The 17,894-nt window shown below is 59.9% G+C and overlaps 1 protein-coding gene across 2 annotated transcripts; it reads left to right on the top strand.

Moving 5' to 3' along the window:
* Nucleotides 1–537: 537 nt before the first annotated feature.
* Nucleotides 538–16,451, top strand: CANT1 (calcium activated nucleotidase 1). 2 transcript variants are annotated; one of them, XM_045527048.1, is made up of 5 exons: nucleotides 538–625; nucleotides 11,114–11,766; nucleotides 13,516–13,719; nucleotides 14,378–14,723; nucleotides 15,079–16,451. In XM_045527048.1, exons 2-5 carry the CDS (start codon nucleotides 11,136–11,138, stop codon nucleotides 15,125–15,127), a joined length of 1,230 nt encoding a protein of 409 aa, XP_045383004.1. In that variant the 5' UTR covers nucleotides 538–625; nucleotides 11,114–11,135; the 3' UTR covers nucleotides 15,128–16,451. The 2 variants fall into 2 exon arrangements, with proteins under 2 accessions (XP_045383004.1, XP_045383005.1); XM_045527049.1 differs by having other exon boundaries at nucleotides 14,378–16,451.
* Nucleotides 16,452–17,894: the final 1,443 nt, after the last annotated feature.

Here is a 17,894-nt window from a genome sequence, read left to right as displayed (position 1 = left end):
CACACACGATCCGACACACACACACACACACACACACATACACACACGGTAACTCCCTACACACACGATCCGACACACACACACACACACGCATGCACACACGATCCGACACACACACACACACACGCATGCACACACAATCCGACACACACACACACACACACGCATGCACACACAATCCGACACACACACACTCCGAACACCCGAGGACAGGGGCTCCCTGAGAAGGAGCGTAGCAGAGAAGGGTCCGCGCTTTTCCGCCTCGCGAGACCAATCCCACAGTCTGGGCTGGAGGAACCCCGGTACCCTGCACACACTCCCACATTTGCGTGGCCGATGCTGCGGAGGCCCGCGTTGCTGGGATCCCAGGGCGCCCGCGCGGGCCTGCGCCCGGCCCTCGGCAGCCCGCCGCGACCCTCCCGCTCCCGGACGCGGGCCAGGAAACTACAACTCCCAGCAGGCCCCACCGCCGCCGGCGCGCAGGCGCAAAGCAGAGGCTGCCGGGAGCGGGCGGCCCGGGGCGGGGCGAGCGCGCGCCGGGCGGAAGTCAGTCGCCCCGCTCCGTCCCGGCCTGCCCGCCGCGAGGCCCCGCCGCCAGCGGGCACCCGGAGCCAGGCCCGCAGCGGTGAGTGACCGTGCGCCCGCGACCACCGGCGCCCTCCCCTCGCGACGGGCCCGGCCCTCCGTCCCGGAGCCTGCCGCCGCCCTCCGACCCTGCCGCGTCCCGCCCCCTGACCCCGCAGGCGCCCTTCCCGTCTGACCCAAGCGGGACCCCTGTCCCCTGACCTGCAGGCTGGGCTGGGACTGTCTACCCCTGACCCTGTGGGAAGCAGTCCCCTTCTTCCCCCTGGCGGCGCGTACCCCCTCGGACTAGTGTGGGGCACCATTCCCCCTGGCTAGTGCGGGACCCTTCTCTCCTGTGACGTCCTTCCCTCTCTCAAGTAGGACATGTCCCGCTCTGGCTAGTGTGGCACACTGTCCCCTCTGACCTGCAGGACTCTCTAGCTCAGGTGGGACTCCCACCCTTGGGAATGACCCCTTCCCACCCCGCCCTGACTTCAGATACCCCGCCTCTGCCCCTCTGCGCGGCCTCTCCTGCGGAGGGAAGGCTCCCCTCTCTAACTGGCCCTTTGTCACACCTGTAGCAGGCCCACCTTCCCAGACCATCCCAGTCCTTGCCGTCCTTGCCCTCGTCTGAGATGGAGCCTTGCTCAGCTCCCTCTCCCCGCGTGCAGACTGTCCTCCCTCTCCGCCATAGCTGTCCCCCCACCGCTGCCCTCTGGTCTGGGTTCTCTCATTTCTGGCTGGCTCCTCTTCGCCTGTCCTTGTTGCTTGGTATCGTTGCTTCTCCCTCTGAGTGGTCTTTCCCTCGCCCTCTGTGTCCCTGGGCTTGGCACCCGGCACCTGTGACCACGCTTCCACTTGCCTCCGGCAGACACGTCTCTCCCAAACGCCTTTCCCCCATCGTGACCCCTGGAAAGCCAGGGCCTCTTCACACCCAAGCTCCATTTCCCCTTCCCATCTTGTGTGCTCGATGCTCGATGGCTTTTACCACCACGTTTTCCACAAAACATAAGTTTGGGAACATGAGTCTGTTGGTGTCAACTGAATCTGGCAGCGTAAGGACCAAAATTTGAAAAAAGCGCCAGGTCACAGAAGGATCCTAAAAGGACGCATGTGCTGTAGCCGTTCAGGAGCCAAGTCTCTGCAGCTCCTCCTTCCTCTCCCTCTGAAGAGCTTTGTTGGGGAAGGTCCTCCTGGGCTGGGCCCTTCCAGGCCACCCCAGTCCCCTCAGCAGGACTGTCCAGCGGATCCTGTGGGCGCACAGGGCTCCTCCCTGGTGCCCTGCCCTGCTGGCCTCAATGAGCCCTCTGTCCTTGTCCAAGCCCTGTGAAAGGCACATTGAAGGGGCCAGCCCTCCCGCGTGTGGCAAGGGTTTCCTGTCAGTGCAGCCCAGAGCATCTTCAGGAGGAGGACGCAGGTAAAGCATGGATTTGTCCAGGCGCCGTCACAAGGCCATTGCAGCAGTCTGGGGACAGAATTCTAGGCTTTTTCTCTCACTTTTTCTTGTCCAAATTAATCTGATCACAAAAGATGATGATATGTTACAGGGTGGTGGAGGAAATCACATACTTCCAGCTGGATTGGACCACTTTGTGTGACCATGTTATCCTTTAGTCAGGGTGCACATCTGATCCTTTGCTCCTTCCTCTAGCCAAAAGTCTCCCTTCCTCCCCTTTAGGCTGTAAGTGTATTTTCATAGCCCATAGCAACCTGGTAAATGTATTGGTTTAAGCTGTCCACACGTGAGAAAATTCTTGCCTCCCCCCTCACTGGGCGCTGATCTGCAGCGCTTCCCCGAGCCGCAGAGGCCGTGGGGAGGCCCAGGTGCGGCAGGAGCAGCTCTTGCTCTGGTGGTGCTTTCCCCCTGGCCCCTCGAGGCGAGTGTGTGTGCAGGTGTGGGCTCCCACACATGCTCGTGGCCCTGCTCGCGGAGTGTCCGCACCTTCTGGCAACGGTGCAGGGTGGGTGTATAAATGTTCCAGTGTCTCCTCTTTCAAACACAGAAGAGCTGAGACCTGGGACAGTGTCCGGGGTCCTGAAATGGATCCGTACTGTAACAAGGAAGTCATTTCTCTATTCTGTTTGTGCAGTGGTACCAGGGATGCTGGGGCGGGGGGAACCAGTGTTGGTTCTTTTCTCTTCAGTGCACTCTGGACTGTTGAGATTTCCTGGAAAGCTCATAGCAAATGCCAACATTAAGGGAAATAATTGTATTGATTTTTAAGAACTTTTATGTTGATTTTCCTTTTCGCTTAATCAAGACAATTAATTAGGAAAAAGTAATCCTGATAGTAGAGAAATGTGTTTGGGAAGATGTTCCATGTTCTCTTTTGGTCTCCATTTCTTTTGGATCCTCTTGTTTCTCTGTGATAAGTCGAGTAGGTGAGTGGAGCCCACCGCTCCTGGTTTCCGAGCAGAGAACTGCTTCCACCAGTGTGCAGCGGGGACGGTGCCGTGGGCGGTGAGGAAGGCCCTGAAGTCAGGCTCAGACAGGGCAGTGTGGTGGAGCTGGGGTGAGCGTGAGACTGGGACCGGTCGGAACAGTTCTGAGGGTCACACTGGGTTGAGTGGAAGTCCTGGTGCTGCTGCCTCTGTGTCCCAGGAGCCTGGCACTGAGGACAGCTCTAGATAAGACAGTGGGCTCCTTCCTGCATGTGCACTGCACTGTGTGTGGAGGTGAGCTCTGATGTGGGGCGTGGGGAGTTGTCGTGTCTCCTTATTTTCAGGCACTCTGGAAAAGGACACAGCGATAGGTAGTGTTGTTTGGGATGTCACTTTCAACTGGGAGGGCAACCTTTTTGCTAAAATTCCTCGAAGTATAACACCGATGACACAGATTAAGCAGACAGCCCCACTGTGATGCAATACATGAAACTGTAGCGGTTCGAGGCTGTGCCACGACCCATAGGTAGGGCTTCGCGTGGGTGGTCCCAGCCCTTGGAAAAGCTGGAGGCCCTTTCCTCATCTCCCTCCTTGGGGTCGGCACAGTAAACCCCCAGAACCTGTGAATGTGCCACATTGTGTGGCAGAGGGGAATGAAGGTTGCTAATCAGCTGCTGCTCACATGGGGAGATTATCTTGGCGTTTCCTAGCGAGCCCAGTGGAACCGCAGGCCCTCAGGGGTAGAAGAGGGAGGCAGAAGAGTGAGCGGGAGACGATGGCAGAGAGAGGCGGCACTGCCGGCCTCGCCGGGGAGGAAGGGCCACCAGGCGAGGCAGGTGGGCAGCCTCTGGGAGCTGGAAAAGGCACAGCAGTGGATTTAACCCCCAGGAGCCTGAGAAGGGAACGCAGTCCTTGATCACTGCCCAGTGTCAGGCTTCTGCCCTGCTGGACTGTCAGATAATAGGCTGATGATAAGGTGGTGCTATTTAAGCCGTCCAAGTTACAGCAGCAATAAAAAACCAATACTGGCCGGGCGGTGGCTCATACCTGTAATCCTACCACTCTGGGAGCCGAGGCGGGAGGATCGCTTGAGGCCAGAAGTTTGAGACCAGCCTGAACAAGAACCAGACCCTGGCTCTACTAAAAATAGAAAAATTAGCCAGGCATGGTGGCGCATGCCTGTAGTCCCAGCTACTCGGGAGGCTGAAGCAGGAAGATGGCTTGAGCCGAGGAGTTTGAGGTTGCAGTGAGCTATGATGATGCCTCTGCACTCTAGCCCAGGTGACAGAGTGAGACTCTTTTCTCAAAAAAATTTAAAAATTAAAAAAAAAAAAAGACAATATACTCCTCTTGGGTAGTCCGACTTAAAAACAGAAAGCTGAAAATTAAGTTATCCTGAACCATATTTAAGTGGATTTGGTAAACAGTCATCAATGCCTGTTGAGTGCAGAATGCCAAAGGGGTCGTCGGGGACAGAGGCAGAAGTTAGAGTCCGGCTCACTGCAGGCATGAATGAATGTTCGTTTCTGTGAGACATGTCACCCTGCGTTTGTTAGCTCTGGTGTTTTGGAGCCGTTGGCTTCTGTCTCTGCCTCGCTAAATGGAGTCTGGAAAGGTCAGCGGGTTTTGCTCTTTACTGTCCAATGAGGAAGTGAACTTCGGCCCGAGCGGAGTGGGCACTCGCAGGTGTGCCTGCTCTCTGGGCGTGGGGAGGGAAAGGCGGCAGCTCCTCTGCAGGGGTGAGGGGCGCAGCTGTTAAACCTGTTTGCTTTGCCACCTGCCACGCACCATTCCTGCAGGAGGCAGGGGGAGATCCTATTGGCTGTCAGCGGTGTGGGGAGTCGCTGCCCCCCACCTCTTCCCCTGGCCTGGCCATATCCAAGGGCCCGGCTGGCCTGGCTGGCCTGGTGGAGGAGCTGCACTTGCTCGCTCCTGGGACAGTGTCGGGCTCAGGGAGCGGCCTGCTGGGTGAGCATGAAGGGAACACACTGCTTCCTAACTCCCTGCTGCTCCCCTTGCCATCTGGGAGTGTCCCGTGTGGGGACAGAGATGTGTGTGTCCACAGCTGCGCCTTGCTGTGTCAGGCCTGTTCTGTTAAAAAACCAGAAATGCCTGCGTGCCAGTGAGGCTCTGTCAACACCCGCTCACGAGAAGGGGAGGAGGAGGAAATTGGACTCAGAGCCTTTGGGTACTCGTTGCTCCTTGATGTGGCTCTTTCCAGGGACGTTGTGCCTGAAGCACAGGAGAGGGGGCGGCCACTGGGGTGCCATCCCCTGGGCTTCTGAGCCTGGGAGAGAACTCGGCTGCAGTTCTGCCCGAACAGGCGAGCCTGGCGGGCCGATGAACCTGTGCCCTGTCCTGTAGCTCCCGGGTCCCACTTGCCTGACTGTGGCAGATCAGACGGTCTCGCTGCAGGCGATGGGGTGACCCACTTCTTGTCACGAGAAAGCAGACATTTAAACTGCCTGGAGCCTTGAGGGCCGTGGGGAGGAGAGAGGCCTCAAACAGGCCCCTTTCCTCTGGGAGCGACGCTGTCCATCTGGTCTCTCCCCGTCACTGGTTCATTTCTGTTGTTCGAGGCTGGCAAAAAACAAAGCAAAACAAAATCTTTTAAATGGACGTACACACTTTTTCTGCGCACAGGCCTCCAGCGGCAAGCACCGCGGCGGCCCAGCCCGTTCTAGGTGATAAACCGGCTCAGGGTCGTGGAAAAGGATTGAAGAGGCACCTGACTTGAAACTTTCTTTCCTGCAAAATAGAAGTAATTCCTTGGGGTACTGAAGGAGGAGGGATGAGGACCAAGGGAAGGTGTTCTGGTGCTGAAGTTAAAGGAATTTTCTGGAAGGCAGACAGTTTTGTCACTGAACGCAGTCGTGCTCTTGTTTAACCAGAGGTGACTGAGTCCCAGGCGTCTGCCCCTCTGTTGGCTCCCGGGACGCAGCAGGCGGAGGCGCAGCCCTTCCCTCCAGGAGCCCCGCGCGGAGGGGGGGGCTGGACAGACCACTGCAGCGTGGTTGGCCCCAGGCACAGACAGGCCCAGAGGACACCCAGCCAGGCGTGTGCGTCCTAGGGCTGCTATAACAAGCCACCCACGTCTGTTCTCTCGTAGAGCTTCAATAGCTCGTAGATACTGGATCCGATATCAGTGTCACTGGGCCCAAATCAAGGCGTCCCAGGCCCGCGCTCCCTCTGAAGGCTCCAGGGGAGGGTCCCGTCTTGCCTCTCCCGGCTTCTAGGGGCCCCAGGCGGTCCTTGGCTTGCAGCCAGGTCACCGCAATCTCTGCTTCTGGTCACATGCCTTCTCCTCTTCTGTCTGCACCAATCTCCGTCCACCTCCCTTTTATGGAAACACACTTGGGAGTGCAGTTAGGGCCCACCTGGGTCATCTCCCCATCTGGAGATCTTGATCAGCTCTGCAGAGTCTGTATTGCCACATGAGGTCGTGTTCCCGGGCTCCAGGGATTTGGGCCTGGATACCTTGGGGCCAGTGTCAGCCTCTGCCCGGAGGGAAGGCTTACTGGGGGCGAGGGCACCGCACCCTAGACACAGGGCAGGAGGGGGAGGGACATGGAAACATGACTGTTGAGGCACATCCAGGGGCTTCCAGATGGTTCCATGTGGTCAGCGGAGAGCAGCATCTCGGGGTGGGGGGTGCGGACACAGGGAACGTGTCGCACAGTTCAAGCGCTCCCCGGAGATGAGGCTGAAAACTAAGTGGGGCTTTCTCTGCAGGCCGCGGAGTTTGTCCCTTGGCCGGAAGGCACTGGGATCTACTGAAGGGCTTTGACCCAGGTTTGTCCTTTGTCCTGTCAGTTTTGTGGAGGATGGTTTGAGGTGGTCTTGAGCCGGGGTCTGTTGCCCCACACAGCTCTGCAGCGAGGCTCAGGACGCAAACAGGTGGCTCCAGCTGGCTTCCAGCGACCCACGTTGGACCCAGGCGGCAGTTTGCTGACCCTGCGCAGTGGGCGAGGTGCTTGCAGGGTGAGGAAGGAGTGGGGCCAGGCCCTGACTGTACCCAGCATCAGACCTGGCGGTCAGCATGGCTCCAGGACGTAAACGGGCTGAGAGAAGGAAAGTCCCTTGTCTGAGGTCACATAACTGGTAGGTGGCAGAGCTGGGGTCTGGACCTGTAGGGTCTGGATCACTAGGGGCTTTGGTGTGAGACGGGCCTCTGGCAGGGCTGTGGGGATTGAGTCCAGACTGGGAGGGGGTGAACGAGCGAGCCCGTGGGGGAGCAGGTTGGGACAGCAGGGGCTGCGTGTCCTTGCCGGGTTGGCGAGTTCCTGAGCAGGAACCTGTTGGAGGTGCCTGCAGGGCATCGGGTGGGGAGGCCCACAGGCTGAACCGGGCCTGGAATTCCGGGAAAGGGTCAGGCTAGAAAGGCGTGCGCGGGGTGGGGGGGTCTTCATCTAGAGATTGAGCCCTGGGGGAGGTCACTGGGAGAGATACGGAATGAGGAGGGCCCTGAGCCAGCCCCAGGGACTGAGGAGGCCAGCAGAGAGCACCCCTGACCCTGGGAGGGACAGGCGCTGAGCGGCTGCGAGACAACACATGGCGGGTGCAGCCTGTGGGTTGGCTGCGCCTCGGGCAGACCCAGGCCGCAGCACGGCGGCCGAGGGGGAAGGATGCCCTGCCAGGATGGTGAGCGGGGCGTGGGACTCGGGGCAAGGGCTTTCATTCACTCAGCAGTAGCTGAGTGCCCACAGCGTCCCTGAGAGTGCGGAGTCTGGAGGGCAAACAGTGAGAAGGTGGGAGACTCGGACCTTCGGTAGAGGTGAGAAAGGAACCGAAGGCGGGCGTGTTTGTGCTGAGACGAGACGATGCCCCACTAGAGGGGCTGCCCCAGCAGCCAGTGAGAGGGCCCCTTCTCCCTGGCGCAGGGAGGGCGTGGGCGTGGGCCCCACCGGGGGCCTTGCTGGCTAAAGGTGGCCACGGAGTGGTCTGCTGGGAGCAGGCAGGCCGGAGAGGTGACAGGAACAGCAAAGGTGTGGATGGTGACTGGAATGCAGGGGGAGTTGAACAGGGACACGTGTGAGGGTTCCAGGGGCCAGTGAGGATGACACATCACAGTGCCTGACCCCAGTCTACGCTGGCGAGTACCGTCTTCCTGGCCCTGCGCTCAGGTGTGGCGGCTGAGCAGCTCCACCATCGAGGGCTCGATCCAGGGCTGTGGAGTCACAGCATGACGACGGTGGGGCCCGAGAGTGCAGGGCACTGAGGTGCTGTTGACGAGGGTCGGTGGCCCACCAGGGCATTCCTGTTCCTTCAGCAAACGTGTGCTGAGTTGCTTCTTCCTGCCTGGCTGTTAGCCAGGTGCTCGGCTGTCACCGTGGCAGGTCCCTGCCCCAGGAGGAGGGATTGTAAATAATCCCCTGTCACAGGAGGGGAGAGGAAGAAAAAGAGCTGGAGCCCTGAGGGTGGGTGGCAGGAGAGCTGACGTCTAGAAAGGCCCCACAGATGAGGGGAGCCAGGGTTCGGGGGAGCCCGGGCCGGCCGTGTCAGGGCACAGCGGGAGGCCTGGGTGGCCTGTCGGCAGGCAGAGGAGAGGTGGGCTGTGGGGGCGGGGTGGGTGTTGTCCCGGGAGCAGGGAAGCCCCCGAAGCCGGAATGTGGGTTGTGCTCACGTGACTCCTTGGCAGGTGGCACTGGCTGTTTGGTGGTGAGGGATCGTCGGGAGTGGCGGAGGGAGGCTGTTGGCAGGTTCAGGTGAGAAGTGGCCGTGGCAATGGCCGGAGCCTGCGGAGAGAAGGCCCAGCTTCACACCGATGGGCGTGATGGTGCGGTCGGCGTGGGAGACGAACAGGGCGGGATCGGCCACTCCGCAGTGCTGGTGGCAGTGGCTTCTAACTTCGTCAAAGTACAACGCTAGGAAAGTACACCTCGAGGGGTTCCCAAGAGAGCTTTGACGTGGGCAACCACATGTGTGGCAGCTGCTGGTCACCCCCATTCCTGAGGGCAGATTTGGGGGCAAGTAGGCTTGAGGGGAGAGGGAAATAGAACTTACATTTCGAAATAGTGCCGCTGGGATGCGTGGCAGCAATGCAGGTGGCATTTTGAATAGGAGGCACGGGGTAGGATTTAAGAGCTCAGCGTCAGCAGCATCCAGGCTGAAGTTAAGACGCCAGGAGCCCTGGGCCTGGCTGGAGTTTGGAAGCCTTGGGGCTGGAGAAGGGACAGGGAAGGGCAAAGCCTGGGTGGCCAGGGGAGGAGCGGCCAGCACCGGGGATTTGAGCCCCAGCGGAAGGCCTCACGACAGCCCATAACCACCCTAGTGGCAGCTGTCGCCCGGGAGGCCTGCCCTGTGTGCCGTCACAGCGCCCCTAGGAGCATGCGTTTTCTCCCAGGCCTCTCCACGCATGCGAGTTACTCCCTGAACCTGACCCTTCGGGGAAAACCTAAGACTGTCCAGCAGAGGCGTGGGGGGCGCAGGCTTCCACGTGGAGCTGATGCTCTGTTTTTGCATCTTCTCAGAGCCGAGCAGTGTGGGGAGGGGGCACCTCTGTGGCCACTGGACACTAGCAAAGGTGTGGATTGGGGTACACGTGGGGCCTCAGGATCACACAGAGCTGCTGGAGTCCCCAAACCCTTCCCCGGTGCTGCCTGGCAGTGAAAACAGCGTCTGTCCATTAAGTCACGTTTGTTGTTTTTCTGGAGGAGGAGGAGGAAGAGGAGGCAGGAATGCACCATCCATCCAGCAAGGGAAGTTCCTCGGGCTGGGGTTTGTTGAGTGGCCAAGATCGCGAGCAGCTGAGGCTGACGTTCTGCCAGTCGCGCTCCCAAGCAGTCGGGAGCCGCCACCCAGCGCCCCAGTGTGGCACTTGGCAGCTGCCTGGAGACAGATGTCTCTCCACTGCGGTGGGACAGCCATGGGTCTGACGCCCCTGTGGCCACACTGAGCTGTCACGCTCTGTGCGTGGGGGGTGGGGGTGAAGGGCTGCAGTTCCTGGCCACCACCAGCATCCCCACCCTGGGGCTCTGCTGAGTCACCAGGCCGGGCAGAGGGGGTGGCCAGAGAGGGGCCTGGGGCCAAGCCAGGCCCGAGGTGAGCCCAGGAGTCCTTTGGAGCCGAAGCACAGACAGGTGGGCTCCCGGCAAGAGCCACTGGGACTCTGGTTCCTGCAGCCATTTGCATTACTAGAAAGGGGCCGGGGGACAGATGCTGCCAACAACAACAACAAAAACCAGAAAGTGTTTTCCTTTGGTTTGCATCTGTTTTATATGTGAATGCTGCAGGGTCCTAACCCGGAGGCAGTAAAGACTCATTCACTTTATAAGTTCGTAGCTCTGTGCTCCGCTGTGTTCTAGCAGCCAGGGATACAGAGGTGGAGCTGGAATAAGCTAACAGCTGTACAACATCATGGCAGCTGGTGGCCAACACCAAGGAAGGGATGGGGGGGTGATGTCAGGAGCAGGACAGTCAGGGAGGGCTTCTTGGATGAGGCATTTAAGTAAAATACAGATCTGGGCCCTCTCCGTTACCCTATCCCACCTGACCCCTGCAACCTTCCTCCCCATCCCTCTTGCACCCTGACTCTCTGGCTCTGGTGAGAGATCACAAAGCACCACCCTACACAAAACTTCTTCTTTTTTTTTTTTTTTAATTTAAGAGGCAGGGTCTTCTCTGTCGCCCCAGTGAGAGTGCAGTGGTGTCATCATAGCTCACAGCAACCTCAGACTCCTGGGCTCAAGTGATCCTCCTGCCTCAGCCTCCTGAGTAGCTGGGACTACAGGTGTGCGCCACCACGCCCAGCTCATTTTTCTATTTTTAGTAGAGACGGGGTCTCGCTCTTGGCTCAGGCTGATCTGGAACTCCTGAGCTCAAGTGATCCTCCCGCCTCGGCCTCCCAGTGTGCTGGGATTATAGGCGTGAGCCACCACGTCCAGCCTTTTTCTCTCTAGCTTTCTATCTTGCCAGCTGGGATGGGGGAAGTGGAATAATTTTGTTCTGGAAAGACTTCACGTCTTGCCGAAACAAAGATACTGAGAGATTCTAGAGTTACTGAGATACTAGAGTCAGGGTTTCATTAAGCCGAGGAAGTAATAATGGCCACAAAGTAACAGAAATACTGTTTCTTCTGAGTGCGCCACACTTTGGACCGTGCAGGTTTAAGTAATGAAGAAGCGACTGCTTCCCGGGTGGCTGACCTGTCCCCTCTCTCGCTGTGCAGGTCCCGCCTGACCGTCACTCTGATGCCCGTCCAGCCCTCCGACCGCCTGGAATGGAATGAGTCTATGCACTCCCTCCGGATCAGTGTGGGGGGCCTTCCTGTGCTGGCGTCCATGACCAAGGCCGCAGACCCCCGCTTCCGCCCCCGCTGGAGGGTGATCCTGCCGTCCTTTGTGGGCGCCGCTGTCCTCTGGCTGCTCTACTCCCACCGCCCGTCCCCAGGCAGGCCCCCCACCCACAACGCACACAACTGGAGGCTCAGCCAGGTACCTGCCGACAGGTACAATGACACTTACCCCCTGTCTGCCCCCCAGAGGACGCCTGGTGGGATTCGGTACCGAATTGCGGTCATTGCTGACCTGGACACAGAGTCACGGGCCCAAGAGGAGAACACCTGGTTCAGTTACCTGAAAAAGGGCTACCTGACCCTGTCAGACAGTGGGGACAAAGTGGCAGTGGAATGGGACAAAGACCACGGGGTCCTGGAGTCCCACCTGGCGGAAAAGGGGAGGGGCATGGAGCTGTCGGATCTGATCGTCTTCAATGGGAAGCTCTACTCCGTGGATGACCGGACGGGGGTCGTCTACCAGATCGATGGCACCAAGGCCGTGCCCTGGGTGATCCTGTCCGACGGCGACGGGACCGTGGAGAAAGGTAAAGGGGCCGGGCTGTCTGCGCCCAGGTCTGACTGAGGCCGGGAGGCGAGGGGGTCCCTCTGCGCCCAGGTCTTAGTGAGGCTGGGAGGCGAGGGGGTCCCTCTGCGCCCAGGTCTTAGTGAGGCTGGGGTGAGGGTGTCCAGGGCCGGCTGGCTGCTGGTTGGTTTGCAGTGGAAGAGTGACGAGTGTGTGGGTGTGGTAAAGAATCCACACACCCAGAAGGCAGGGACGTCGGGACAGGCCTCTCCCTCCTGCTCTGACCGACCCCCAGCTGGGAAGCAGTTTCTAGAAGTGTAAGCTCTGACCGCAGCCTGCCAGAGAAGTGAGGAATCTTTCTGGGATAAGTTTTCGGGCTGCATCCACTGCTGCTCTGACTGCCTCTAGGAACGAGTCCCTTTTTACCAGAGGTGTCTCAAGATCATGCTGGGATTAACCCACCAGGTGCCTTACCTTGAAAGCCACAGTGTCAGATTGTCCTCATTTTGAACCAAGACTTTGATTTCAGTTTGCCTTAATAAAAAGGTAAACTCCTGCTGCCCAGCCCTCCTCTCTCTGGAAGCCCAGCAGGAGGAGGGTGTGTGCGAGCGGCAGTGATGCCCCTGTTGTGAGCCTGGCCGCAGCGTGTTGTTCACCAGAAAGGGGTCACCGGCTCCACAGGGCAGGGGCCAGGCCACGGGGCGGAACCACCGTGGCCCAGAGCCTGCAAATGGGGAGGGCGGGACACTGGCAGAAGAGTCACAGACGACTCCAGGTGTGCCCTGTGAAAGCTAAGCGCCACTGCGGACGTCCCATGGTCAGAGGAGGAATTGCACTGAATAACTGGCCGCATGGGAGCGCCCCCCCCATAAGATCCTCGGCGTTTGCCCAAGGTGGCGGCCGCGGGCAGCGAGCATCTCGGCCTGAGTGCTAGAGAACGTGTTGGTCACCACTTCCTGCCTCACGTTCTGCTCTTCCTCTCGGATGGGGAAGACAGTGGAATGAGGGAGCCTGTGGGGCTGCCCGCGGGCAGGTCACCGAGGGGCAGATGACCCCGTAAATGGAGAGCATCTTGTGGCAGACGTGGCTCCGGAGACGGGTGCTGTCACCAGCAGAGCCACCTGCAGAGAAGCTGCTGCCACCTCGGGGGAGGGGGGGCTGTGCAGCTCCAGCTGCTCAGGGGCCAGAAGCTTGCGGAGCCTGGGGAAGCACGTAGTCAGAACACGGGTGTAGGGTCAGCTGAGAGCATGCTGGAACTGCAGAACTTCCCTCACAGCCTGAGCTGCGTGGCAGCCTTCAAAATTAGGCTTAAATAAATCAGTTTAAGAGAATAAATAGTAGCTTCTGAGCAAATCATTGACGTGAAGACTGGGAGCCCCAACACAGCCCCTCAGCCTGCTGCGGCCGCTGGCATTGTCGGCCGCTCGGTGAGATGCCAGGTGTGGCCACCAGGGCAGCACACGTTCCGGGACAAGCACTTCAGAGCTGTCACTTGTTAAGCTTTCTTAGCAATTTGAGGTTAATCTTGAAGTTCAGGGTTACAGCTTGCGGGCGGGGGCTCTGGGGGTCAGCTGGGCCTTCCAGGGCTGAGGGGAGGGTGAAGGGGGGGCAGTAGGGGGGAAGGGGACAAGCGAGGGACCCTGTGCAGGCTCGCCTGCCCCCGCCATGACCACCTGCGTCGCTCCCTGGTCTTGCCCCACCCCGGCGGGAGCCAGGCGTGTGGTCCCAGGTGCCCGGTCCCAGGTGCCCCCTGCTGTCTGTCGTTGGCCAGGCTTCAAGGCCGAGTGGCTGGCGGTGAAGGACGAGCACCTGTACGTGGGCGGCCTGGGCAAGGAGTGGACCACCCCCACGGGGGACGTGGTGAACGAGAACCCGGAGTGGGTGAAGGTGGTGGGCCACAGAGGCAGCGTGGACCACGAGAACTGGGTGTCCGGCTACAACGCCCTGAGGGCCGCCGCCGGGATCCGGCCGCCAGGTGAGCTCCCTGGGACGGTGCTCGCCCTGGATGGCAGCCGCCTGACGGTGGCTCCCCTCAGGCCGGGGGTCTTCCCATTCCTCCCCGACCCGCCTGACAGGCCCCTCCCGCGTCCCTAGCTGCAACCCCAGGTCGGCTCCAGCCCGTCTGGCCCGTGGCCCCGCCTGGGGCCTTCCACCCTACCCCGGGGGGCCACGGTGCTCGGCCGTCCAGGTCTTCGGGGAGTCGGGGTTCCAGTGAGGGGCCTCACGGCGGCGCGGACGTGACTGAGCAGCAACCCGCGCAGGCGTCTGTCCGTCTTGAGAGGGGAAGGGTGACGCCTCCCTTCAGCTTCAGAGCAGCCCCCCCCCCATTCACTCCTGCAAGTCCCGCTCGCGTCTGTGCCGTTCCGTCCCTGCGCTTTCTCCCTTCCGCCCCTGTGTTTCGCCGTGGGGGACGTGCGTCCTGCCTCCCCGCGTGGCCTGCGGGCAGCTCGGGGGAGCCCGCGGGGCTGCGGGCTGCGGGCTGCGGGGCAGTCGCTCCCGGGTCAGGCCTGCCCGGGCCTTGCCGCCCTGGGCGACCGAGCGCAAAGTCAGCCGGGGACAGGGGGGCCACTGCGGGCTGACGGCGCCTCGCGCACCATGGCCTGGTGACCTGCGGGTCTGCCCTGTGTCCCCAGGCTACCTCATCCACGAGTCCGCCTGCTGGAGCGACACGCTGCAGCGCTGGTTCTTCCTGCCGCGCCGGGCCAGCCACGAGCGGTACAGCGAGAAGGGCGACGAGCGCAAGGGCGCCAACCTGCTCCTGAGCGCCGCGCCGGACTTCAGCGACGTCTCCGTCAGCCGCGTGGGGGAGGTGGTGCCCACGCACGGCTTCTCGTCCTTCAAGTTCATCCCCAACACCGACGACCAGATCATCGTGGCCCTCAAGTCCGAAGAGGACAGCGGCAAAATCGCCACCTACATCATGGCCTTCACGCTCGATGGCCGCTTCCTCCTGCCGGAGACCGAGATCGGGAGTGTGAAGTACGAGGGAATAGAGTTTATTTGAATTTTAGAACTCAAGACGTTGACCGCGGCTGAGGGGCGGACAGTTCTAAGCTACATCAGCACTCACATTTTATGAAAACAAGAGAACTTCACTTTTGTTTCTTTTTGGAACTGGGAGGTGTGTGCCTGGCTTAGAGATGTCCGAAGTGGGGGCTTCGGTCCCGCGCTGGGTCCTGGACCCGCTGTCGTCGCGGGGCGCGGCTCTGCGCTGCCACCCGGTGGCAAGACCCCTCACTGCAGGCGTCTTGATCCGCGGCCCTTGAATTCGGCCCCACCCTCCCTTCTCCGTTTCTTTTCTTCCCATTTGTTCTTTTGTTCAATGAAATTCCAGGAGCTCTTGCTGTGCGTCAAGCGCTGTGCCCTCCCCCGGAACACAGTGAGTACGAGCTGGACCTGCCTGCCAGGAACTCCCAGGCCACCCCTTTCTTCCCACTTTGTGGGCTCGGGCACGATGTCCCCCTGCAGATCCGTGGGGAAGAATGTGTCTGCATGGCCGTGACGGGCTGTGTGAGCGGGCCCGGCCCTGGGGACACGTCTGGACACAACTGCTGCAGGGAAGGGCGCAAGCCCAGCCCGTCTGTCGGTTCCCAAGCCGCACATGAAACGTCCCCACTTCATACACCAACGTCTGTGTTCTCCCCTCAGGAAAATTCTGTGGCTGTGTAGCACTTGGACATTTTAATTATTAATCCTTTTTAATTAAAGCAATTTCCTTTTGCCAAATCTTATCACACACAGCAAAGTCCTGTGGTTAACGCACCTATTCCCAGCAGCGGGGAGTATAACGCAGGTACAGTTGGTGGAGCAAGTGTACAAATGTTTCTGAGTTCTTGGCTGACAGATACAAAGATAAAGAAAACGTTGCCTTTTTCTAGTAACTATCAGAAATCCTCATGCCTTTCAGGACTTAAGACTTGAATTTTTTATCCCTGGCTCGAGAGGGAGGCTGGTGTCTGACGGGCCCGCGGTCGGCCGACCCTCGGGCTCCCCTTCTCTGGAGGTTGTGAGTGAGGCCTGTCACTGCCTGGGGTTTCTCCCGTTGTCTTTATTTCTCCTCTTCCTGGTGGGAGTTTTGCACCCTCTCCTCCATGAAAATCCTTCTCGCAGGCTGCGGCTGGCCCTTGGTCCCTGCGTCTCTCTGGACGCTCCGGGGTGAGGGCAGGGTGGGTTGGGCACGGCCGAAGCAGCGAGGTCGTGGTGCTCCTCCCACAGCAGCCGCCTCGCCGACTCCCGCGGGGCAGACGGCCTGTGCCCGTCCTCCCAGACCTCGTCCCCTTTGAAACTAACGGCCGCGAGGAGGGAGCCAGGAGGGACCCGTCTCGGGGCCTGTTCCTCCCGCTGTAGAACACGTAGCAGGGGAAGCAAAGGCAGGTCACCGACAGTGACACATTTCTCAAGAACTCGCCTCTTCCCCGGCAGGGCAGGAAGACCCAGGTGTGTCCCACCTTTGCCTGGCAGGGCTCTCTGACCCATCTCCCCCACAGCTGTCCAGGGTGCTCTGGCCGGGTCGTTTTAAACATTGAGGGGAAACCGGGAAGGGTGGACATGTTGACGTCAGCAGCTGAGCCACAGTCGATGATTTGCAAACGCTTTGAAGCTGGCCTTTCCCCTCCCTCTGCATTCCACACTGTGAGCAATGATTGTGTTCCTTCCCCACAGGGTCCTTTTGTTTTGTAAACAATAAAGTGTGTGAGGGGAACATGAGTTCTCTTTTGTCCCCTGGTCTGTGCTGGCTGGGGGAGGAGGGCGCCCCCCAGGGAGTGCGGGTGGAGGAGCCACGTATGGCCCTGGCTGGGATGTGTCCTTCACGGAGCACAGCAAAGAGCGAGCCAGAGGAGGTGACACAGGTTGTCCCACGCCCACGGGAGTCCAGGGGATGGGCACCTTCGCCAAGCAGGGCAGCCTCTCTGGAAACTGTGTCCTCCAGTCTGGCTTGTCCCACAGTCTGAAGAGGCTGCAGGAGCCAGAGTGCAGTGGGGTTGGGGGGGGACGCAGGGTCTTGGTCACGACAGGCTCCCGTCCTGGCTCTGTCCCTTCCCAGCGGTTTGTCCTCAGACAAATTCTCTAACCTGTGCTTCAGTGTCCGCATCTGTAATGGGAAGATAATCGCAGAGCTGCTGCGTGGGGCTGTGGTGGACAGTGAATCGTGCGCGGGGGCCTTAGAGAATCACCTGATGTGTAGTTAGCGCTCAGTTACCCGTTGTGTGGTGGCTCGTGCCCGCGGAGCCGTCTGAAGGTTTGGCGCTCAGGGGAGAGGTCTGGGCCAACCCGGTGCCCTCAGCGCATCTGATGAGTCCGGATGAGGTAGTTAGTTCCAAGGACACGCAGAAGTCGCAGCGCTGGAACCTGGGGCGCACCATCGAGGCAGGCAGTGGTCTAAACGAGAGGTCTCAACCGGAGATGGAGGAAACCGGGAGGGTGGTGTCGCAGAGGCATTGCCACGCCGGCCTTTTGTCCCTTCAGACGCGCTCCCCTTCGCTGTCTGCTCCGGGTCCCTCTGGGGGTTCCCGGGTTCCCTCCTGCAGGGCTGCCTGCCAACGCCTTGTCCCTTCTGTCCCAGGAGTGTGACACCTGCACGGGCGGCAGCTCCAGATGCCACACTGTCCCTTGTGGTGTCTGAACTCCCCGCCCACCACCCCTTGTGAGCAGTCCTGTCCCTGAAGCCTCCCTAGGTGATCCTGATTTGGGGATGCTGTCTGCTTCCCACCGGGAGCCTGACCCACACAGCAGGCAGGGAAGAGGCACCTCGAGGGCGAATACCGCAGGGACGTCAAGGCAAGATCTGGAGACTGTCGTGATTGAGCAGCAGGGAGGACCGGGAGTCCTTGGCGAGGGTCCCTGGAGGACGGTTCCAGGAAAAGCCAGCGCGTCAAGCACGGGGGAAGGAGCTGCAAGTAAGGTCTTGACCAGCTCTTGGGGGAGCCGTGATGGCAGCGAACTCGGGGGCAGTGACTTGTGCCCTCTCAGCACTCGTGTGTCTGGCAGTTCCTCCACAGAAGGAAGACGCCCCCAGATCATCTCCAAACTGGGTGAAAACCATGAGGTTGAGTTTATTTCATTCCAAATATTAGTCTTGTGGTGCTGTGCACTTTAAATTGGCAAATGTTAATACCCTAATAAAATTATTAAATTGTTTAAATAAAGCAA

The sequence above is a fragment of the Lemur catta genome, chromosome 15 (assembly GCF_020740605.2).
Source record: "Lemur catta isolate mLemCat1 chromosome 15, mLemCat1.pri, whole genome shotgun sequence".
Taxonomy (NCBI): Eukaryota; Metazoa; Chordata; class Mammalia; order Primates; family Lemuridae; genus Lemur; species Lemur catta.
The sequence above is the reverse complement of the archived record's forward strand: the minus strand, read 5'-3'. Positions and strand labels throughout refer to the sequence as shown.

Coding starts and splice junctions, on each gene's coding strand:
- CANT1 (XM_045527048.1), top strand. CDS start 11,136: ATGCCCGTCCAGCCCTCCGACCGCCTGGAATGGAATGAGTCTATGCAC. Junction 11,767..13,515: donor CGACGGGACCGTGGAGAAAG/GTAAAGGGGCCG, acceptor GTCGTTGGCCAG/GCTTCAAGGCCGAGTGGCTG. Junction 13,720..14,377: donor CGCCGGGATCCGGCCGCCAG/GTGAGCTCCCTG, acceptor CTGTGTCCCCAG/GCTACCTCATCCACGAGTCC.